This window comes from Gasterosteus aculeatus, chromosome 11, assembly GCF_964276395.1.
Source record: "Gasterosteus aculeatus chromosome 11, fGasAcu3.hap1.1, whole genome shotgun sequence".
NCBI lineage: Eukaryota > Metazoa > Chordata > Actinopteri > Perciformes > Gasterosteidae > Gasterosteus > Gasterosteus aculeatus.
The window spans coordinates 12,080,234-12,102,464 of NC_135699.1; the positions used below are offsets into that span (position 1 = coordinate 12,080,234).

At 42.9% G+C, this 22,231-nt stretch overlaps 4 protein-coding genes across 5 annotated transcripts; 2 read left to right on the forward strand and 2 right to left on the reverse strand.

Annotated features, from left to right (window-relative positions):
- Window positions 1-307: 307 nt before the first annotated feature.
- Window positions 308-5,417, forward strand: slc25a17l (solute carrier family 25 member 17-like). 2 transcript variants are annotated; one of them, XR_005713466.2, is made up of 10 exons: window positions 308-1,063; window positions 1,186-1,246; window positions 1,478-1,544; window positions 1,707-1,861; window positions 2,190-2,306; window positions 2,417-2,562; window positions 3,021-3,116; window positions 3,245-3,327; window positions 3,415-3,979; window positions 4,060-5,417. XR_005713466.2 is itself a non-coding variant. In XM_040191190.2 (9 exons), the coding sequence occupies exons 1-9, from the start codon at window positions 989-991 to the stop codon at window positions 3,560-3,562; spliced, it is 948 nt and encodes a 315-aa protein (XP_040047124.2). In that variant the 5' UTR covers window positions 308-988; the 3' UTR covers window positions 3,563-5,417. The 2 variants fall into 2 exon arrangements, 1 of the variants encoding a protein (XP_040047124.2); XM_040191190.2 differs by having other exon boundaries at window positions 3,415-5,417.
- dxo (decapping exoribonuclease) lies at window positions 5,418-8,641 on the reverse strand. The gene is made up of 7 exons (XM_040191189.2): window positions 8,487-8,641; window positions 7,426-7,882; window positions 7,018-7,244; window positions 6,295-6,514; window positions 6,025-6,160; window positions 5,818-5,912; window positions 5,418-5,733 (listed from the first exon to the last, which is right to left on the reverse strand). The coding sequence occupies exons 2-7, from the start codon at window positions 7,878-7,880 to the stop codon at window positions 5,598-5,600; spliced, it is 1,269 nt and encodes a 422-aa protein (XP_040047123.2). The 5' UTR covers window positions 7,881-7,882; window positions 8,487-8,641; the 3' UTR covers window positions 5,418-5,597.
- On the forward strand, window positions 8,632-11,164 carry whr1 (winged helix repair factor 1). The gene is made up of 7 exons (XM_040191191.2): window positions 8,632-8,841; window positions 9,440-9,535; window positions 9,616-9,758; window positions 9,853-10,088; window positions 10,190-10,287; window positions 10,385-10,532; window positions 10,894-11,164. The coding sequence occupies exons 2-7, from the start codon at window positions 9,442-9,444 to the stop codon at window positions 10,937-10,939; spliced, it is 765 nt and encodes a 254-aa protein (XP_040047125.1). The 5' UTR covers window positions 8,632-8,841; window positions 9,440-9,441; the 3' UTR covers window positions 10,940-11,164.
- Window positions 11,165-11,775: 611 nt separating this feature from the next.
- Window positions 11,776-16,608, reverse strand: rac1b (Rac family small GTPase 1b). The gene is made up of 6 exons (XM_040191194.2): window positions 15,983-16,608; window positions 14,943-15,014; window positions 14,548-14,665; window positions 14,224-14,286; window positions 13,496-13,655; window positions 11,776-13,395 (listed from the first exon to the last, which is right to left on the reverse strand). The coding sequence occupies exons 1-6, from the start codon at window positions 16,015-16,017 to the stop codon at window positions 13,265-13,267; spliced, it is 579 nt and encodes a 192-aa protein (XP_040047128.1). The 5' UTR covers window positions 16,018-16,608; the 3' UTR covers window positions 11,776-13,264.
- Window positions 16,609-22,231: the final 5,623 nt, after the last annotated feature.

A 22,231-nucleotide genomic window follows, 5' to 3' on the forward strand; every position in this document is an offset into this window, starting at 1 on the left:
ATTTTCAGGTTTTCAAAGTACACTTTTGAGTGACACTTAATTCTACTTTACAATATTTATTTTGATTCTACCACATTTACCTCTACATACACATCCATATAGGTGCACTTGCTTCACAGATTAAGATTCTCAGAATAATAGAATAATTTTATAAGCTATAACACTTCATTTAATAATATAGTCTATAAAGTAAAGGTTGAAATGATCGTAACCTCGACAAGCTTAGAGTAAGATGGATCAGTACAATGTTATATATATATAAAATATAAAATATATCAATGGTGAAGATGTTCAGATCTTTCGCTAAAAATATGCAGTAATGTGAATGTAAAATGAAATAGTTTTAGTAGTTAAATAGTACATATTAATTCGCCGTCCCATAGCTCGTGAAAAAAAACACCATTAAATTATTTGGTAAATATGTTAAAGACACAGGTAATACCGATCTTTAATTAGTTATTGTTTAACGAATTTTCTATTATTGAATAATTATTAAATATGGCATTACAATTAGATATGTGAAGTTTTACTTGAGCCAACAGTTGCTTTATTGAAATATGCGGTTATTAAAAACGATTTAAAAAAAGAAGCGAAAGCACAGCTTTTAATTTATTTGCTGGATGTTTTGTGTTATTGATTGGTAATCCACCACTGCACTTTCGACTTCGTGACTGTGACGCATATCCACGGCTAGCTAAACGAACGAAGAAGAAGAAGAACCAACGAAGAAGAGAAGTTGTCAACCCGGTTCAGCAGTCCGCCCGCAGCCAATGAATACCGACTGCGAGAAAACACTGATCGCTAACTTTCCTCTCTTTGTCATCTTTCTTTCTTGTTGTTGAAACACCGCCGAGTTGCCGCCGCGGACGTTTCCGTAACGTCCCCTGAACGCAGCTCTTAAACAAACAGAGCAACCGACCACCGGCTCCGCGGTTCCGTCCCGGCTGAAGTGTTCCGGGGTCCGCGGCGCGGCGGTCTGACCGCAGAGATGTCCGACAACGGGGGCTCGGCCGTCAGCCTTCTGTCTTACGAGACGCTGGTTCATGCCGTGGCCGGAGCGATGGTGAGCGGAACACGAGAGTGACTTGCATGATTGATTGATTGACGTTTAAGAAAAACCACCACTGTTGTTGTTTTGTTACTTGAGTGAATGCTGGTTTCATAACAGCGGATGGTGTCTTTCAGGGGAGTGTGACGGCGATGACGGTCTTCTTTCCCCTGGACACCGCTAAAAGCAGGCTGCAGGGTGAGCCTGCTGTCAACATACACGTATTTACATAACTGAGTTATTCACCACAACTGGTTGGTTTGTTTATTGTAGTTTTCTGCTGTGAATTTAAGGTCTTACACTCAGGTCAAGATAACCCTGATGGGTTATTTACTTATTTAAAATGAGAAAGCTTCTCCAAAGCCACAGAAAATGTTACACGAGCAGAGAGGAGGAGTGGTACCCGCTGATTTGTGTTTTGTCTTTTAGTGGATGAGATGAGGAAGTCCAACTCCACACCGGTCATCCTGGCCGAGATAGCAAAGGAAGAAGGCCTGTGAGTGAAATTTCTGTGCTGGCTTAAATGTCTTCTTCATAGATTGATTCAGTCAGGGTTTTTTTATGGAGAACCGCCAAAGTTTTCTCTTGATCCAGCCTCCTCATGGAGAACACTTGGTTGGTGTTTTACCAAGTTCTGACCCTCCATCTCTTCTCCCAGTCTCTCCCTGTACAGAGGCTGGTTACCAGTCATCTCCAGCCTCTGCTGCTCCAACTTTGTCTACTTCTACACCTTCAACACGCTGAAGAAGCTGGCGGCGTCTGGTCCGGGGAAGTCCAGACCAGGCAAAGACCTGCTCATGGGGGTCGTATCAGGTAGAAACTTCAACATCAGGGGTGGAACCAACACTCATTGTCATTGTTTCATCTGGTGATTTATTTTTTTGAATAGGTCGAAATGTGAAAATTGCAAAATAAAATGTCCGTTATGCAATAAGAGTCACTTTTTGTTAAATATCTTAGGTCAAACAAGTTCAAATATCTTAAACCATAAGTCCCTTTTAATTGATTCATGGACTGACGTGTGGATCCATGAAATTGCGTGATTGTATGAGCTCCTGGAGGTCAAAAACTCCCATGTAGTACCGTTTTTTTGTTTTTTCAGGGCAGATTCAAAAAAGCTAATGATCCGTTGTTTGTACAGGGATGGTGAATGTGATCCTGACCACTCCCATGTGGGTGGTCAACACGCGGCTGAAGCTGCAGGGAGCCAAGTTCAGGAACGAAGACCTCCAGCAGACCCAGTACAAGGGCATCTTTGGTGTGTGAGACATTTACAAATCCATCTGTTGTAAAGTTCTGGCATGTTTTGTTTTCTTCTCGCTGCACAGTTGTAAATCCCTGCTGTGTTTTGGGCTTTTCCCCCCTCAGATGCTTTCTCGCAGATCGTAGCCAATGAGGGTGTGGCGACTCTGTGGAACGGCACCCTGCCCTCTCTTATCCTCGTCCTCAACCCGGCTGTGCAGTTCATGATTTATGAGGCCATGAAGAGGAAGGCGGGCAGAGGAGGGAAGAAGGTGAGAGGGCATGGACGTTGTTGTGTGGAACACTGCGTTACCGCAGCTAATCAGCTTAACGGCCCTCTGATGACAGAAATGTTCTTCTTTAATCGTATTAAAATGTTCTGTTGCTGCACATTTCGTTGTGTAGAAATTGCAATATTATGTCATGCTTTAGGGCAGAAATCGAACAAGACAAAGAGTTTTTGTCAAGGTATCAGCCGTGTTTGTACCATTCCTCATTTAGGCACTTTGAATGTAATGGAAATCCATTTAATAGTAACAGTTGGACCATAGAGGTGCCATCACTGACGTCGCTGTCTCTAAAGCCTCATGGCTCGTCTGTCGATTTGTGTGGCAATGAGCCGCTGTTCATTTTATGTTCTCATTCTACTATCGATCAAATGGGTCCATAAGTGTTCAGGCAAAAAGCGCTGGATATGAGTGGATTAAATCTTCTCTGTCTCCTTCCACAGATCTCCTCAGCGGAGATCTTTCTCATTGGAGCCATTGCCAAGGCCATTGCTACCACTGCAACATTCCCTCTTCAGACAATTCAGGCCATCCTCAGGGTAAATATTAAGTAACGCAAAATGTTACCCGTTGGTTTACTAGCGCATAATGGCTGAGGACATCTATCTCATGTCTCAATCTAATTAAATCAAAACCAAGAGGACCTGCTCAATGCATTTTTCTCCAGTTTGGCCAGTATAAGGGTGACGGGAAGGCCGGTGTGATCGGAAGCCTCACAAACATATTCTCCATGCTGATGGACAGAATCAAGTGAGTGCAGCTACGAACAGGAGCCCGTCGGCGGGGATGTTTTTTTGAATGGCTCACCGTTGATATCGGTTGTTTCCTCGACCACAGGAGGTACGGCGTTCTCGGCCTGTACAAAGGCCTGGAGGCCAAGCTGCTGCAGACGGTGCTGACGGCTGCCCTCATGTTTGTGGTGTACGAGAAGATCACCACTGCTACCTTCAAAGTCATGGGCCTGAACAAGAAAGTGAAGCAGTGAACCAACGCCTGCTTGAATTCAGCGGACCATTTGTGCATTGCGTCTCCAGTAGATTTAATCGACGCCTAAAAATGTGATTGTAGATTAATTCCAGAAAACCGATTTAGTCACATAAATGATGTCATCAGAGAGGAGATTGGTGCTCCAGAACTGGGCGAGATACTTTTATTACCCTCATTTTTAACCTCTAACTAGTAGCATTTGTATAAAATAGTGTTTATTTGATCTCTGTTGAGATGGTTTTAATCAACCGTACTGAGATATTCATCACAATATACAGTAAAGGGAAATACCTCCATTGGCTTTCTTACTGAGAGATGGAGGAGATAATGGATACCGCTCATATGAAAGGACTCCAGGAAACTACTGATCAGGACCAAGTAAATGTCGTGTAACATGCGAGCTTTGGGGGTGAAGGTAGATGCATTTCGTTACTTTTGGACAAAGCCAGGCTACCTGCTTACCAGCTTCCGGTGTTTGTGCTACGCTAACTTTAGTAACTGCTGCAGCTTCAGTGTTTCAGACACTTAAAAGCTTCTTTCCCAAAATGAAAAAAAAAAACCTTTCCCTTCTACATTAGATGCTTTCTGCAAAGGATGAGACCAAAAAGAGGGGCCAGTTAAATGGAGGAATGCCTTGATGTAAGCTGCTGGAACATTCTTCAAACACTCTTTTTATGTTTTAACTTGAATCTTCATGAAATTCTTGCCAAATGAAAGTTTGTTTTTTTAACATGTTGAGTTATGATGTTGTAAATTAAACAAAGATTAACAGTAGTCACAATAATGTTGAGACGGAGAATAGCTTCCTTTCATTTTTATAGAGTTGTGTGTAAAATCTACAATTGTAATATATTACGTCAAAATGAATTAAGCATGAATGGAAATGAGTCCTTAACAATACACTGAGTAACATTTACATGTGTAGAAATGTGCCAGTTAGCGCTAAGTGCCTCTAAATGTACACTAACTGGTATAAATGCTGTGATGACTGTTGACGGTTTACACAAGTCCGTGATGCACTGACCCGTCGGTGATTGTATTGATCTCTTAGGCCATTTTGTCCCGTATTCGTCTGCCTTTGTTGGTTTGTGTTCTTTTATCAGTGTTTACAGGTTGGCAGTAATTTACTTAAGTTGCTTGGACACTGCGTTCTTTCACCTTGAGACCACTTGGAAAGAAGGTTAACGCGTTTGTTTCTATTGGTGGTTCAATTTGCTGAGCTGAGTTTTTAATCATTGCGAGAGTTTCTGTCAATATTTCTTGGTAACATTGGTAACATTTGTCACGTGTGGGACTGTTCCTCGTATTAATCAGGTCCAGTTCTGAAGCCTGGTTGCACACAGTAAGAAGAGAATGTCCAATTTACCAAAGAACAGAACGGACGTTGCCAGATATTAGGTTGTTATTTACTGTTGTTGTTGCACCATGTATGTGAACGTCAGCATAAGGAATTATGATAAGTACACGGTGATCCTTTTTATGTTTAATATTGAATAATTGTATTTTAAAATGGGACGTAGAACAAAGGCTTTATGAAAAAAAAATATATATGTAAATTAGTGAGTCAGCAAGTCTGCAAGTCTGGCAGGGCAGAACATTAGACAGAAAATAGCTAAATCAGAGGATAGAAAGTTTGTTAAATAGGAGGCAGCTCTGAATAAAGAATATCTCCGCTAAGGCAGAAGGACATTCATTTATTCAATAGTAAAGAAGCCAAAGCTAGTGTTTGTGTCACTATTCATTTTAAAACAACGCCAGTGATGCAACGCTTACAAAATACACCATGCAGATTAATGAAAATGTTTTCTCTCAACACATAACATGAATAAACCTTATAACTGGGGATGCAATGCTAACTTGAAGTCATCATTTATTTACATTTTTTTTTAATTACATATATTGTTCTCTAACTTTTGCTCAATTAAAATCCAACAATAAACCACTGTTCCAGGCATTTAAAATTCATAATGAAATCAGATTCCTCCATCTGAGGTGTGAAGGGACATTAAAAATGGACCATTCTTGGTTGTGAGTCAGGGCTGATGGTGTGCGTCCGGCCTACTGCTCATCTCCTCCACAAACCAGTGTGGCAGGAAGGAATACTGGGAGTCCCTGTGGACGGAGAACGTCACATCTCTGCGGGGCTCCGAGGAGAACAGGTACACCACGCTGGAAGGGCAATAGGGGTTCAAGATAAGACGTTTGCTTCAGAAGAAAAAAGGTTGAACCGCATCGTCTCTCACTGCAACTGACCTCGGATGGTCTTCGATGGCGATTTGCTTCACAAATGACAGGAAATCACAGCAGAAATTCATACAGACCGTTGGCTTCCAGCAGTTGTGTTCGTTCTGTCCAGAAAGAACACACAAGACGGAAAAAGGTTTTTTAGTTTCTCAATGTTTAAACAAGCTTTTCATGACTATTCGTTTATCGCGGGCAGATTATAAATAATCGCTGTACCTTGATGAGTTGTGAAATCTTAGAGATGGGGAAAGTGTCCACATTGACGACCACGCCTTCGTCATCCTTAAAACCAGCCACAACGCGGGGAACTCCCGGGAGAAAGGACTGAGCCCACCACTTCAGCAGTTTGAACCTGAGGACCACCAAAGGGAAGATTTTAACAGCTTTTAGTGGCTAAAATCAAACTGACAGCGTGCGGTTAAAAATATATATTTTAAAAAGGTGGGGGGAGGAACTATGTGATGTTCCACTGCCTTTGTCATCTACCTGTGAAAGTTGCTGCGCTGTTTGGGGGTGCAGATCTCCGCTGAGGTCTTTAACTCGACGTAGCACGCAGGAGGAGCTGGAGCTTTGGGGTCTTTGTCCCGGCAGTCCACCTCACCGGAGAACAGGAGTCTGTGATCGGCCAGCCGGGTCTGCACCACGGTGCAGAAGGCCTCGTTGGTGTTGACCACTCCGCCCGGGTCAGGCAAACTGTGGACGTCGTCTGCAGGGACGGCCAAAAGGGGAAGCGGTGTCTCTCAAGTGCTTTCATTTGATTAGGATTCGTGTGTTGAATCAAATTAAACGGGGGATTGGAATGTTTGTTAGTCTTTGATGTGATTTCAAACCCAATATGTTTTTGGTTTAGAGGGTAGATGTTAATTATATCAAATACCTTCTTAATTGCCAGGGCTTCAGTTCATTTTGTGCAATGAAAAAAAATCTATATAATGATCAATCACCAAAAAATAGGGTTAACATTTAGTACTATCTTGTGCAAGTGCCTTCATCATTTCAAGGGTTAAATGTGAAAAAGAAATGTAATTTATTACTTGGATTACTAGTCTTAGTGATTTTTCCTTTCCTGGCAGAATTGGGTTCCCACAGTCAAAATACAACACCGATGTGATCTTTTGTAATGCAATTTGATTTGATTAAACCGCAATCAAGGTTATAAAAGAAAACCGAGTTAATATGAAGCCATATCACAAGAACCCACCCACCTACCTGCGCATGTGTACTGCTCAAACTTGTATCCCCAGTACATCATCTCCTCGTGTCTCTCAGTGCGGTTCTCCTGTTCCCGTCGAGCCGCTTCCGTTTCCACTTCGCTGATGTACAGCGTGCCCTTGAACCTGGTGACCGCCAGCAACCAGCCCTCGCGCGTCTCGTAGGGGGTGGTCAGCAGCTTGGTCAGATGGCCGCGCCACGTCACAAAGTCGAAATCTAAAGCACTAGGAAGAGCAGAGGTAGAACCCAGAATAAGGATCCAACCGGAGAGTTTTGGTTAGAGGTGGTTGGAGTAGCAACTACAGATCCCAGGGGACTATTTACCTGACCTGCAGCTGTTACCATTATTAAGAAGAAGAAGAAGAAGAAGAAGAAGACAGAGTAAATACTAACAGTGACACTTACCACGGTGAGGCTGCAGCCCCCTTTGAGCAGAGCTTTGATTTATTAGCCAAGATCCATCGTAGGATGTGATCCAGCTTCTCCTTCACGTTTCCGTCTCTCTTTATATAGCGGTCCTTGTATCCATCCCTCAGGTCAAAATTAGGATTTCTTTCAGGTTCCACGTAGTATCTCATCTGCCTGCCGTCATTGAAGAATCGACGCTCAGAGTCCAGGGAAAAACATCCTATTTCGACTGGCTGTTTGTACACGGGAAAGTCTCTTTCATACAGCTCCTTCCGGGTGCTCAAATTTGGCGCTGGCCCAGACTGATGATGATGATGATGCTGCTGCTGCTGGTTCGGTCTGGAGCGTTTATTCTCACAGTGATTTCTTCCCCCGGCATCTCGGTGTCGTCTGTATGCTGACTGGGGGTTTTGGTAGCTCGAGTTGGGATTGTGGGATCTGTGCTGGTCCATTGCTACAGAGTGGGGGAAAAAAGAGAATTGATTTATGAAAGATGGAAGATTCTGATTTTTTTTTAATCTAGTGATTGTCTTGCCCTACTGTCAGAAAATCCACAAAATGTAAATAAACTAAGTATGAATAAAAGATGACAAGACAACCCACTATGAGTTTCATAGAGCATCACTTATTATGTATGCTTCATATTGAGTATAATGGATGCTTATGGCTAACTGGATCCCACGGTTACTTTTATTGTGTGTATTATTACGGGATCAACAAAGTTTATAAGAGTAATCGATGTTTGCACCTCAATTGCACGTCTCACTGTGACCTGTGTAAATAACTATATATTAATGCAGACATACAACGTAAAGACGCAGATGCTTGTAACGAGTGTTGTGTGCGTGTGAAGTGTGTCTTTATTGACGAATAAGACGTGTGTTTCTGGGCATGCTTGTTGTATATTAGGTAAATCAAGGGTTAAAGAAATATCTCGTTTATGTTCAATAAAACTACTTTATTGCAACTAACGTTAACTCAGCTGTTATTAAATTGAAAACCTAACGCACCGTGGTCAGCATGCACATCAAAATCAGCTTACGTTAAGATAATGTTACCTTTTCTTTCAATGCCCCGTGAGACACAATAATAAACGGGATTTTGTTGTCGACCATCACATGTTGCAGCTTCTTTTCTAATAGACCCCAAAAGGGACAGAAAGAAAACAAGACGTGTTTCGGTCTCGGTGGCGGGATAGCTAATAGCATCACAAGCTAACTACAACGCTCCCTGTCGACAGCAAACTCGACGCTACTTCCGCATCCTGTCTTTCGTCCAATCAGCGCGATGGAAGCCGCGACACTTCCGGGCAAAACACAAAAAAGAGTTTTTAAACTCTCCGCTGGAGCTGTGGCAATAAATGTGTCCAAAGCGATGTGAATACACACATTGATTGCTATAAGTAGCAATTAGGTAAGCGTTTTAAACTAATGCTAGTTTATTTGTTCAAACATCGAATCCCGTCGTCGGTGTACACCCATGTGTACACGACACGTAGTGTTAGCCGAGTCAGCTAACGTTAGCTGCAAACGTGGATGGTTAACGTAACGGTACGTTAAGTTAAATATAACTAACGGTCGGAATAGCTTTGCTATCAAAAGAAGCAAGACTAGATAAATTAATCGGTGGCTCGAGTTGAATTGCTTCCTGTGTGAATTTGACAAAGCTAGATTATCGTTTAGATTTAAAAAACAACAACTAAGGTTAACCTCGCTGTCTAACAGTCGTTAGTTACCATTAACTAAATTCACTGAGCTATGGGACACACACCTGATGATGAGAAAAAGCAAGCATCTCAACAAAGTATTAATTCCATCGACAACTGGCGTTTATAAGCAACTGTTTATTCCATCAAACGTGAGGGGGATGTCATTTATTGTATTTACAGTATTTCCGATGGCCTGAATACTAAAGACTCTTCCCTCCATCGGGTCTGTGGAGACAGAAAAGCAGCTGTCTGGCTAAACCGGTTTATTCTGCAGGTTCTCTGACACGTTCTTTCCCCCCTCAGGTATGAACAGGAAACGGGCTTTGATTTCAGACACTTTCAAGGTGAAGAAAAGAAGAAATGGGACACAGAAGTTCGGAGCAGTCAGCGATGGAGACGGTAGGTGTGGCCGTTGAAAGTTAATATTTGTTTCCGCAATTTCTCACTTCAGATTAAAACTCATCGATTTACTTTAAAAGGGCCGACTGACATCCGATCCACCCTCGAGTATCTTGCGACGCTGTTCCCCAGGAAGCTCTTCAACGACAGCTTGCCTCAAATTGTCCTCAAGCACCAACTCTACAGCATACACGACGACAAGACGCTGGTGGACAAGGAGCTGGTGAGACAACTTCTCAGTGTTCAGAAGGTCCTGTGCGCCTCCCTCTGAATGTGGAAAAAAAAAAACCACTTCCCTTCTTCTTCTGGGCCCGCAGAACAAACTGCGAGAACAAGGAGAGCTGCTGATGTTTCAGCTCGGCTTCGACGCGGACGCTTTCGGGCTGGTGTTTGCCGCCGATTACAAGTCCAAAGTGCTGGCGGGGGAGGACGGCCGGGCTACGCGGGCCACCGTGGAGAGGTTCTTGGCGAAATTGCTGTCTCCTTGCACAGAACTGAGCTTCAGCAAAGACAAGATGCTCAAGGAGTTTCTCTTCACGGACTCCGAGATCACGTATGAAAGACTCCGCTCGATCTCGTGTCATGTTTACTTCTAGTTTGTGAAAATACATTTTTTGAAAGATCAGCGCACATCTGTATTTTCTCTCACTCCAGGCAGCTGGTGAAGTCGGGGGTCCTGACTGTGAGGGACGCAGGCAGCTGGTGGCTCTCCATTCCCAACTCTGGCAAATTCACCAAGTACTTCATACAAGGTGTGGCGAGGCGGTGAAACACAGTAACACTGTGGCTAAACGGCATTTCTGTCAGGGCTAATTGGAGGACTGCTTTCCCCAACGCTCCTCTCGTCAGGTCGGAAAGCCGTGCTGGGCATGGTGAAGAAGTCCAAATACAGCGAGGTCCTAAAGGCGGAGCTAGAGGAGCGGCGAACAACCTCGCATGTGAAATTCCACATGAAGTACCACATCCATGACATCGTGGGCGCAGAGCTGGTAGAAAGGTGACATTTGCTTGTTAAAAAAAAAAGATATTGTTCTGAAAAGGGTTGGATTTTGGTTTTTATTCGCCTTTTTTGCAGTAGGTGAAAGGAAGGGTGCTTGATGAAGCTGCTCCTGCATTTATGATTTATGCTGCTCAGTAATTGAGGGTTTTATTTGTTGCCTGCTTGAACAACCCTCGGGACATAAGCTGGGTCTCGGGTGTATGCGGTTGTCAAAAACGTTCAAAAAACAAGCCAGCTGGGCCACTGTTGTTCTGAAATGATTCCGTCAAATCTAAAGTGAAGGCAGCTGTTGGAGACTATTGGAGAAACTGTTTATTGCATCTTTGTTTTCTAAATCATGACTTTGTTTTCTTCCCAGCATACCTACAACTTCAGGGACATTGTTGCGATTTGTTGACTCCTGAATCTCTGCAGCAAGACGGAAAATCAGTGCTTGGTCAAAGCCTGAGAGATTTAAAAAGTTTTTGGAAAAGGTTTTATTAAGTATTATGACTGATGGTAAATTAATTGAGATTTCTGTTCAATTGTTGGACAAATGCCTTATTAAAAGAAACCTTGTGGGTTTATGAATAGTCTTATGATCACATGACCTTGTCAGGTTTTGATTTAAAATAAAAATGCTTTCTTTATCTCATGCAATATAATTAATTTGCACACAATACAAGCATTTTGATCCAAATCCACTTTATTGCCCCCGACTTTAATACGACTGCTCCTTGATGTTTGAACTTTGAGCCTCTTTACTTTCAACGACCAGCCCGATCAAAGCCTCACAACTGACGAGAAGGCAGATTGTTGGAGTTTATTTTTTTTAATAACTGGCCACTTTACATTTAGTAAGATTACCATGTTTAACAGGTATTACTTGCACTTTTTCTTTGAGGCAGTGCTGCACACGACTGCATTTATATTAATGTTTTGATATTCTTCCATCTTCATTTGTAAATTTGTAAACAGTAACTGTTCCATGTGGACTCTAACATTAAATGCTGTTAAATTCCTCTGGCACCCTCATTGAAATATTTATGGAAGAACTGCCTGTTTTGTGTCCTTAACTCCATGGTTGCAATATTATGTAACATTACATTTATTATAAAACTTCTGAACAGATACAAGCTTTTGGAAGACTGCTAAAAGTTGACAGGTCAGTTTAAGCACTTTGAAATTCTTACGCTTGAGCAGCCAGTGTTGCATCAAGGGAAAAACTGCGGCGTCGCAGTCCAACAAATAGGCAGAAGAGTTGGTTTCACTTGAATTTATTGGCTTTTTCAAAAAGTGACAATAGCTTTTATCAGTCAGTCTAAAGAGTTACAACATTGGCCTCAATTAAAGCACAGCTGGATGTCTGAATACAATACACATGAGCAACATGTACTTAACCCCTGATCTAGTGGTTCAAATACATTTTGTAAATAGGCCAAAAAAATATAACCATTGCAATTCTAAATCTTCGTTTTCAGTATATGTTGCACGTACATGCGATCAGCAATAATTACAAAAAGCTAGGCTTGTAGGGAGATTAAGGTAGCGTTAACTGAAGAGGTAACAAACAAAAGGATATTCATAGTGTTAGTTTATAACAATACAGTGAGTGAAGTGTAATTTCTGCAAAGGATACAAAACAGTCAAATAATATGATTATAAACAAAGATGAGTACGCTGACCGACAACAGCTTTGTTACCGTCGCTAGCGGCCGTAAATGCTCTTCTCAGTGACATTGCTTAGCCAGTAGTGATGCTATTAAAAATCTAATGTTTTTATTTTTTTTATAAATGCCCACAGAGCATTAAAAAAAGAACTTGCTCTTCTTCCCCTCCACCAAACCAGTTCCAATCCAATATGGTTTGCAGCGTTGCACTCCTGGGCAGCTATGCGGTCGAGATACACTTCTAGGGAAATATTGAGAAATACCAGGAAGCTGACCGGTCCCACTGGAGCCAAACGCGTAGAATACTGGATCATTTAGGTTTAACAGCACGGTCGGATGACCACTTCCCTCGGTCAGAACCGTCAGTAGGTTTTAGGCTTCGTTAAATCCACGAATTACTGGAAGTGAACTAGTGGAGAGACTTGCGGCGCACAAACAGCGATCTGACGCAAAAAAAAACCTTCACATATGATTAGATTCAAGTTCCCTGTTGACAGTGCGATGACGCGGGACCGCCCCCACTAAGTGATGATGAAGAGAGAAAACGCCATTGATCAAGGCGCTGAACAAGCAGTAGCACACAACAGCAAACGTCCCACAGTATTTTGTAGGTTTAAAAAGGTTTGAGACAATAGAACATGGATTTTATTTTTGATTAAAAATACAGCACGTCTGCTAGATGCATTTGGCAATATTCCTTCCACTAAAAACAAAACAACTAAGACTGTAAACAAAACCAAAAAGAAAAGTGGACACTCAGTGGAGGAGCAAATCGAAAAACATTCCACGGTCCATTTTTTATTTTCTTTTACAAAACATCCAATCCACAGAAGGCCTCAAGAATTTCATAGTGTTGTCTATACAGTACGTGTTGGTGGGAATCATCGGCCGACTCCATCTCCTCTATCTGACCCTACGTCAAATCTTTCATAGAAACCGTTGGTAAATCTGCCGCAGCTACACTTATGGAAGGAAAGAATCTGAAGTACAATGTTTGTGTGTGTATACTGGTGTGTTTCTTTGGCCACCTCTCACCACTAGCGGCCATGTTCCCCTGCAACCGTTCCAGCGGAGGAAGCCTTAGAAGAGATGGCACTTCCTTCCCTTCTTCTTGACGGGTGGGGGGCAGAGGACGGCCCGGATGGCCTCGTCGAACACCGTTTTAAGGCCACGCTGAGTCAAGGCTGAGCACTCCAGGTACTTTACTGAACCTGAGGAAGCCACACGGCAAATAGGTTTTCTTTTAGTACTTTGGTAAAAAACAATTCACATAATCAGAGATAACTCGCTAAAGGCGATGTTTGCTGTTACCGATCTCTTTGGCCATCGCCAGTCCTTGTGGATATGTAATGGGGGAGAGTTTCTTCTCCTTCAGCTTCTCTGTGGTGTCCTTGTCATCTCTCAGATCCAGCTTGGTACCCACCAGGATGATGGGAGTGTTGGGGCAATGGTGTCTCACCTCAGGGTACCACTGCACAGAGACCACAACGTTGACAAGTGATAACTTTGTAAACGGGTCTACTTTATCTTCAACATAAAATGCCCAGAATGACTAAGGAGTATTAGTAGTTTGACGGTGATGGGGAGACAAAAACAAAGAACCTTAGAGCTGAGTCAATTCCCATAGAGGCATGTATATGTATTGCCCAATAGATGGTTGTTCTCAATCAAACTCAAAGTGTGGGTATTATTTTATATGCCTTGTTGAATATAATCAGCGTTTACTTCAAAAGACCATTCAACCCAGTTCATCAAATGGGGTAGCAATAGATACGTAGGTCGCATTAAATCGTTCTCAGGAGGAGCAACGAGATTAAACAAACTAGTAAACTGTCTTATTATGGGCCACTTTAAAATGAACCCAGTGCCGCTCTCCACAGTATACGAGTCAAAATAAATCTATACAAATGTAGGAGTCCTCCCTGGAGATGAAAACGTGGGCCAATCAAAATGCCCCCGGATGCCTCTTATCTCGTCATAAAACCGATCCACGTCAACGACGCGACCGCCTTTATCAGACCAGCACTGTATCAACTCACCTTGGCACGGACGTTTTCAAAGGAGGCCGGACTCACGAGCGAGAAGCAGATGAGAAACACATCCTGGCAAGACAAAGGAAAGAGTACAATCAGATTCCATCAATGACCATATCCTGTAAAGAATAGCAATAACTTCTCCTGTGCGCATGCAGGACAAAAGGTCAGTCTGGAGCCTTTTCTTTCCTCATCTTACTTCCTTATTTGTACTTTCCAAAAGTATTATGCAAGAGAACCAGTGCCATTAACTTCAAGGCAAACACACCACTTCAATGAGAATCACAATAAGTCAAATATAATACAGAACCCCCTGGCGCTTCATTGTACCGTTTGTGGGTAGGAAAGTGGGCGGAGTCGGTCATAATCTTCTTGTCCTGCTGTATCCCAAAGACCCAGGTTCACCGGCTTCCCGTCCACCATAACATTGGCGGAATAGTTGTCGAACCTGACAGAAAATAAGTATCAATGAGTTAAACACATCAGCGTGAATATAAACTGATATATTAACAATAACAGGAAATGGGGAAACCGGCACGGTTGCCTTCGGCTTTTTCAGATCACTCTGAATCTTTAATAGTGAGCTGCCGTACAGAGCAGGGATTGGAACGTTCTGTACGCAACCACACTTGAGCAAGATGCTAGATCTTAATTGCACATGGACTGTAGGACATAAAAGGTGAGGCCTGATCAGCTGATGAAAGAAGGTGGCCTCCAATACTCACACTGTGGGGATGTACTCTCCTGGAAAGGCATTGGTGGTGTAGCTGATGAGCAGGCAGGTCTTACCCACAGCTCTGGAGAAGGGAGGGAAATGAGGAATAGTTATTAGTTAATGTTTGTTAGTTTTTCAAGTATGCAGTATGCCTATGTCGAGACTTTTCCCGATTTTTAGATTATTGTTTGTGTGTCCAAACAATGGTCCAAAATCCAAAGAAACCAGTTTTTAAACTATATATTTAAGAAGAATCTTTATTTGTCTTTCCCTAATTCATTTAAAAATGGTTTCAGCTCTACTCCAAATACAGACACTGTTGCTACGGGCGACCAGAGAAGATTGGGATTATTTCCCCTTTTATTTGAGACTTGTGAATTCCCCGTAAATGAAACTCATCAGATGTGAAACTCAAGCGATGCACCCTTTTTCTACTGCAGACTACCAACGCGTAATCAGTGAATGAAACGCAGTCACAGGGACGTGTATGACTCGGAGGTCTCCACCACACCCTCATCACCATGTTGACTTCATAGTTACACAGAGAGGAAAATCAGTCACGGCTCGTTCTTTAATCATTTACAAATCCGTGCCGGTTGCAGACAGGTTCTACAAAATGTACTTATAGCAAAATGATAATATAATATAATATACGCTTAGCTCTTCACGTGTTGTGATTAAATGTCGTTGCGATGTCTGACCAGATAGCAACGTAACGTTAACTTCATTTAAGTCGAGGATTAGCAGCCCACTTGAATACTAATGAAAAGTTTGTTTTTACAACAACAACCACCGCCACAAACAAGTACCGAAACCGCTAACTTAATAAAAACCCGTGACGCGCAAACAGGTTAGTTAAAAGTTCGCCGTGGTAGCGAACTTCACCCGTTAGACGAGAATGTGAATCAGACCGATATTTACACTAACGTTAGCTGGTCCGATGATAACAACCTTTTTGGTCTAACGTCCCTCTTCGTTTATTCCCGAATGTAAATCCAACATGCGAGCGGGAAAGCGACTCGCGGTCAGAACCGCTCACGTTTAACTCACCCGTCTCCAACAACGACACACTTTATGGCCTGCATTGCGCCGCGGCTAGAGGAATGCTACGCTAGCACCGGGAGCCGGCTAACGCTAGCTCGCGAGTCTCTTCTTTCCTTTGTCCGGAATCGCTCGCCGCTTGCAACGTTTCCGACGGCGTCTCGCGAGCGGGTCTCCGGTGGCGGGCGCGAGCTCCGGTGACGTGGAGGCGAGCTGGACGGGTGGGGAACTTGGGAGTAACTTGTCACGGCGCTTTAACGCGAGTTTTCGTCACAAAGTCCCTCGCAACATTCCCACGCTTTGGTGGGCCGATCTGGAAAAAGGTTGTGATGCAAAAAAAAAAAAAAAACACAGCGGCGGCCACCACCCCTGAGGAGGACAAAAAATGAAGTTACACACCGCCACCAGATGGTGCATCCGGTGCGCAGAGGAGATCCGCCCACGGGCCGATTAACGAGCCGTAACGTCCTCAAAACAAGCAGCGGGCGAGCCTTAATCAGATAATGCACTCGGGCTTTTTTTTATTTGAAAGTTAAATTAGATCAAAGCAAATGAGCAGGAATAAAACGGACTACTTAGCGTGTGACGCGGGTGTAGGAGGTGACGTTGTGAGGAAGGGACTTTTTCCCTGAACGCTGCTCTCCAGGCACGTTTCACAATAAAGTCTCGAACATCAGGTTGAAACAGTTGCATCAGAAACCTTTTAGATTTATTCGGATCCGGTCCAGATCCTTCAGACAAAGCAGCACTCGTGTTTATTTTAGTCTAAGGGTGGCAGGTTGAGAAATTCAGAAAGATGCCCCTTCTTTATGGTTGCAGGTAACAGTTGAGTCCCACCCACATTGGCGTATCAACATGTCCTACATGTCGCTGCCTTGGATGACCACCTTTCAAATATAAATATAAATAATATTATATACGTGTCAAATTGCACACAAACAGTTGCTACTGTGGGGATAATTTGGCACAGAAGCCTCTGGTTATGCGCATAGATGACTGATCAAGGCAGTAAAATAGACAATGATAATTAATAAGTGAAAATAGATACCAAAACCCCGTTTTAAACCTGTTATCTTGAAAACATTTAAGTTCCATTATTTATTAATGAGGAAATCCCTCATCGATGAAAATAAATGGACTGACTCCAGACGTATACCACCGTTTGTCATTTATTTGAATATGGCAAAACTATTGGGTGTAACAATTATGCTACTAAATCCTATAACCCATAACATATTATTTGTATTCGTCTATTCTTTTAATGCTTTAAACGTTATATCCCTGCCATGACCTGCTTTGTTTGTTTGTCTACTCTGTAGTTACTGTGTAGACAATAATTACAACATGCCTTCAGAATTGAGTCAGGGCAAATAAAACCCATGCCCGTCTACAGCTTCCGCTTGTGTCACACCGTTATCAGTCCCCCGTTGACCACAACAGGAACAGACCGAGAAGCCGTCGGGGTGGAGCAGCTCTAGCGACACGGCCACGAAAAAAGCAAAACAAAAATAATGGAGCTCGGCGTGAGTCAACGATAGAAATATGGACTCTTACTCATCAGTCAACATCGTAATCGTCCGTTTGCTTCACTAACTGACACACGGTTACCTTAGCAACCGGCCGAGGCAAACCTCGCCTTTATGGCGGGTCTGTCTTATTTAGTGCTCCGGTTCTCGAGCTCCGCTGGTCGGACTTACGGAGTGTTTTCCAAAGGCTTGACGAGGACTTTGTTGATATTTTTTGATCTCGCGTGGCGACTGCGAATCAGATTCCCTTACATCTACTTGGTGGCTTCGATGATGTTTAATGTCAGGTTACAGGTAATTATTCAAACGCTCCATAAATTGCCAACTGTCTGAAGTCCCCACAATACAAAAATGTGTCATTTGTTTTTTGTTTGTTTTCTTTTTAAATCCACTTGTCCTCTTCAGGTAGAGATTAGACCTCCATTTAAAAGCGATTGCCTGTGCAGCAAGCAGCAACTATTTTTGTATTTAAACGTATGCATTTAGGTAATACAGTCCTACCATAATAATGTTCCGTTTAAATTAAAATCCGTTCACACTAATATTTTATACTGATTTGAAGTTTAAATATCCCATAAAAATCTAATATCTAACACATAGGCCAATTTCAGCTGTGCAGCAGAGAATCTGCTGTTATTGATGTGCCCCCCCCCCCCCCTCCAAAATGAACCTTGCTGATTGAAAAGTTTGAGCTCCATGAACCCTGAACGTTTCCATGAATGTCTGAATTGGAAACTACCTGTTCCATTCATTTCGGATGTTGCCTGACCGCTTCCTCATCACTTCGCAGGTCCACATTGAAATCCACTGAATCCTCAATGCCGGCAGTTGGAATCGATGTCCCCCCCCCCTCTAAAAGTAACCGTCTGATGCTGCACGACGATGCCGAGGGAGGAGTTGCCGCAAAGTGACACCGCTGATTGTCGCGATCGGCCCTCGCCCAGTGCCTCCTCAGTGGGAGGACGACGACGATGCCGCCAGCGGAGACCGGACAAAATGAGCCAACGGGAGCGGTGATGTATGAGGGCGGATGAGGGAACCGATGCTTCGCGTTAACCCTCTTTACTCGCCACGTGGGATCCAAGAGCCGCCCGTCCGTTCCGAAGGGGATCGTTGCCGGGTGGACAGTGGATTTTACACTCTGCCTCTTCTGTCTGGACGGCGAGGGTTTTTGGCGTCGACTTGAAGACGGACAAATGTTACCGTGGTACTTTGTAGACACCGTTCATTGTTTCACGTTTATCAGGTGCTCGGTGTCAACATCTCTCTTTGATTTAAAAAAAGTAAATATCTACCCTGTGGCACGAGCAAGCATGTTTTTTCTTGTCTGTGGCACGGACACTTAATTAGGGGCGAGATGTGTAAGCGGTGCGTGTGGAGGTCTACAGGCGAGCGGTACAGCTGTCACTACGCAACATTTACAGTCCGTTATTAAGTGCAGTCTGATTGGGAATCAGTGCATTTCTTCGGTGTGTCACACACACACACACACACACACACACACACACGTGTTGTTTCACTCGTTGTTAGTCGTTCTGCATATCTGGTAAAAAGCGTGGGTGAAAAATGTATCTATCTGTTTTTATTTCTTGAAAAGAGTGTGTGGCGAGATGAGCGAGTAGGGGGGGTCACAGCTGAGAGTAAGGATGGCTGAGTAGTAATAATTGAATGAAATCACAATTCTCAGCCTTTCCTGTCCTTCTGATGACCTTTCATTTGTTTTCTAGGTTTGCTAAAGTGCCCTTATAATGTATTAAAATATATTTTGTCACATTTGTTAAGGCTATTTTGAAATACCTTTTTTTAGCTTTTTCTTACAGTTTATACAACCAGCCCCTCTTGCATCACATGTCTTCACCTTCAATTTCTCTTGTAATTTCTTATCTCCTGTTATTTGGGTAGTTGGAATTCAAGTAGAACAAAATGTCATCAATATCCACACTGCACACCCAGCAAAGAGAATAAAATATAACAATGAATCATTACAGTTATCTATGAGAGGGTATTCAAATCCGGTGTTTCTTGCTCCTAATCCCATACTTACAGTCAACACTAAGGTCTATTTTCATCCCACAGATATTCTCTACAGTTCACAAAGACATTAACTTGTACAATTCAACTTCTCAAGTCTCTCAGCCTACATCCAGATTAAAGAAAAAAGGTGTCTCTTTAAGTTGTATAGCTGCCTGAGAGTTACTAATATTGAACCCTCGACTGTATGGGTTTAGCGTCACCTCCCCGACCCCTCTTGGTCGTAGCTGAGACGTGCATTTGGAGACGTCCTTCTGCAGGAGCGGTTGCAGTACCACATCTGTTCACACGGGGGAAGCATCCTGCCACTGCTGGATCCACCTGCCTGTATGTCATCATAAAGGAACAAGGGAGAATAATGAAGCAGTAATTATACTGATGTGTTAAAAATATATCCAGTCAGGACATCTGTGAAAGGGTTTGTTCTACTGCTGTGCAACCGTTGGTCATGATTTATAATATCTGTTTTCTTCCTTAACACTTCCCCAACGTCGTTCGTCCATAAGTCTACTTCTGGAAAGAAAATGTAAACTCCCCTTCCATCTCCGTCATCTGATGCACATCAATTAAAAATTCACATGTGACCCATCTCCGAATTTAAAGCAACATCACTGATAATAAATTCATCTCAGACCCATTTGGCGCCTCACTATAATGTGCACTACTTTTGAGAAGATTGCTGACACCCTCGCTCCATGTAAGACATCCTCAGCAAACTCACCCCAACCAGTCACTCTGCTGCCAGGCTGCGGAGGAAAAACCATCGGGGGTTGCCAAGGCAACTGTATTCCTCCGTGTGACAGACGAACCCCACTGCCCCCCCCCTCCCTTACCCACCCACTTGTTCTGAAAAAAGAGGATTTATTTCTGTGGGATTTGCGAGGGGGAAACATATTCCATTAGGGGTTATCATAGAGGACTGGCAGCAAAAGAGGGGGGAGAGATCTATAGATGAAAGATAAGTCGGGTCATCACTACTCTGTTTTTGTCTTTTGGTGAAAAAACAAGAGTTTCAGCCTTTGGCGTCTGCGGCAGCTCACGCGTGTTTTATTTGAGTGAGTGTGAAAGAGGGATGATGCAGCGAAAGGCAGGGATTCAATTAAAGCTGCAATGCAGCGTATTTAATTCCAGAGACATTATTCATGAACTTTAACCAATTCATTTGGGTGAGTTTTTGTAATTCAGTATTTGGAAAGAATGAGTGACAGCTGGCAGAAGTGGCCTTTTGGTCACAATAGTCACAAAGCCTGCACTAACGTCATAAACCTCCGATATCAATTAGAAGAGGTGTAGTTTTAGTTAGTGAAGTTTAAGTACGAACCAATCAAGAGAGACTCCAGAACACAGTTGAGTCTTTAGATCACAACTCTGTGTAAATGAGGACAGACTGTTACATTTGCTGCTTAATGTCACATCTAGATTTTTTTAATTTGGTAAACAAACAGCGTTTCTATCTGGATGTCCATCAGCCAGTTTATAAATAATAAACATTTAGTCATTATGTCCATGCATAAAGAATGGATTACGAATGCTAAATGTAATCAAACAATAATCCACATGATTTGATCTCTGAAGCTTTTAGGGACTTATGCTCAACCCCCTCAACCTCAGTTTGGGGTTTTGTCATTACTTTGTGTAACGTCCTCTTTGCACTTTCCTTCAATAGACCTTTCATTTGAAGGCTGTGAAAGGGGGGAGGAGGGGGGACAAGAGGCGTAAATGCAAAGTGTTTAAAAAGGAAGAGATCAGGTGCTGAGATGAGCTGCAAGCTGACCTCAAAACTGAATCAAAGGAGTGAGCGTGTGTGGGGGAGGAGAAAAGGGAGAGGAAGCAGAGAGGGAAATGTGCAGGAGGGAGACTTGTGTATTTGCTGCAGTCATATCATGTGAACAAAATAGGTCATACAGGCAAAAGAGCATTTAAATATCCAACTATTTTTAGAGATGTTTGGGAGAATTATTTTGTTCCCCTACTTATTTTTTATTTTTGAAGACTTGCCTTCTTGCATTACGTGTTGGAGTGCAGTTTTTGTTATATGCATAGCAGCAAACATCACTCAAAAAGATTAATTTGATTTGAGTTTAGGCCTCTTAGTAAATGAAACCACCGGCTTTGCGTTGGACTGTCACACAAACTGAAGACACGAGCGCATCGTTTTCTTCTAGCAGCATCAATATATTAAATACGATGATAAGTGAAACGCTTTTGTGTAAACGGTCGGCTGCATTTGACATGACAGCTTAATGTGGACCATGATTCAATCTCATGCTATCATTCCATCCAGAATGTTGCACACCTTTGTGCTGTTATCTTGTATCCAGATCACACGCTCACTCTAATAGTATGTAAATGTATAAAAGTCCATGGAGGAATAACCAATCCAACCACACCAGGTCAAGGAGGATTGTACTTTAAATAGAGCAACTCACACACACCAACATGCACACAGAGACACACACGCACACACACAGTTTCCGCTACAAGTTCTTGGGCACATACTGCTTTCTTTGTGCCCACTAGACAGAATCCCAATAAAGACTCTACTCATATGTGTCCTACAGAAAATAAACCCCTGCTTCGCTGGTCAAGATGCAGAGCTGGATGTAAAAGGGAAGCGAAGGAGGAGAGGAAATCCTTCTGCACTCTGCTTCCTGTGACCCTTCGTCACATGCGCCATCACCCAAATATTAACCCTTCCACC

Excerpts from the sequence above, each read along its gene's own strand:
- whr1 (XM_040191191.2), top strand. The coding sequence starts at position 9,442 with ATGAACAGGAAACGGGCTTTGATTTCAGACACTTTCAAGGTGAAGAAA. Across the intron at positions 9,536-9,615 it reads AGCAGTCAGCGATGGAGACG|GGCCGACTGACATCCGATCC; the intron begins GTAGGTGTGGCC and ends TTACTTTAAAAG. Across the intron at positions 9,759-9,852 it reads CGCTGGTGGACAAGGAGCTG|AACAAACTGCGAGAACAAGG; the intron begins GTGAGACAACTT and ends CTGGGCCCGCAG.
- slc25a17l (XM_040191190.2), top strand. The coding sequence starts at position 989 with ATGTCCGACAACGGGGGCTCGGCCGTCAGCCTTCTGTCTTACGAGACG. Across the intron at positions 1,064-1,185 it reads ATGCCGTGGCCGGAGCGATG|GGGAGTGTGACGGCGATGAC; the intron begins GTGAGCGGAACA and ends GGTGTCTTTCAG. Across the intron at positions 1,862-2,189 it reads GCTCATGGGGGTCGTATCAG|GGATGGTGAATGTGATCCTG; the intron begins GTAGAAACTTCA and ends TTGTTTGTACAG.
- rac1b (XM_040191194.2), bottom strand. The coding sequence starts at position 16,017 with ATGCAGGCCATAAAGTGTGTCGTTGTTGGAGACGG. Across the intron at positions 15,015-15,982 it reads TGTGTCGTTGTTGGAGACGG|AGCTGTGGGTAAGACCTGCC; the intron begins GTGAGTTAAACG and ends TCCCTTCTCCAG. Across the intron at positions 13,656-14,223 it reads TTGAAAACGTCCGTGCCAAG|TGGTACCCTGAGGTGAGACA; the intron begins GTGAGTTGATAC and ends GTCTCTGTGCAG.
- dxo (XM_040191189.2), bottom strand. The coding sequence starts at position 7,880 with ATGGACCAGCACAGATCCCACAATCCCAACTCGAGCTACCAAAACCCC. Across the intron at positions 6,161-6,294 it reads CAGCGCAGCAACTTTCACAG|GTTCAAACTGCTGAAGTGGT; the intron begins GTAGATGACAAA and ends GGTGGTCCTCAG. Across the intron at positions 5,734-5,817 it reads GCCATCGAAGACCATCCGAG|CGTGGTGTACCTGTTCTCCT; the intron begins GTCAGTTGCAGT and ends TTGCCCTTCCAG.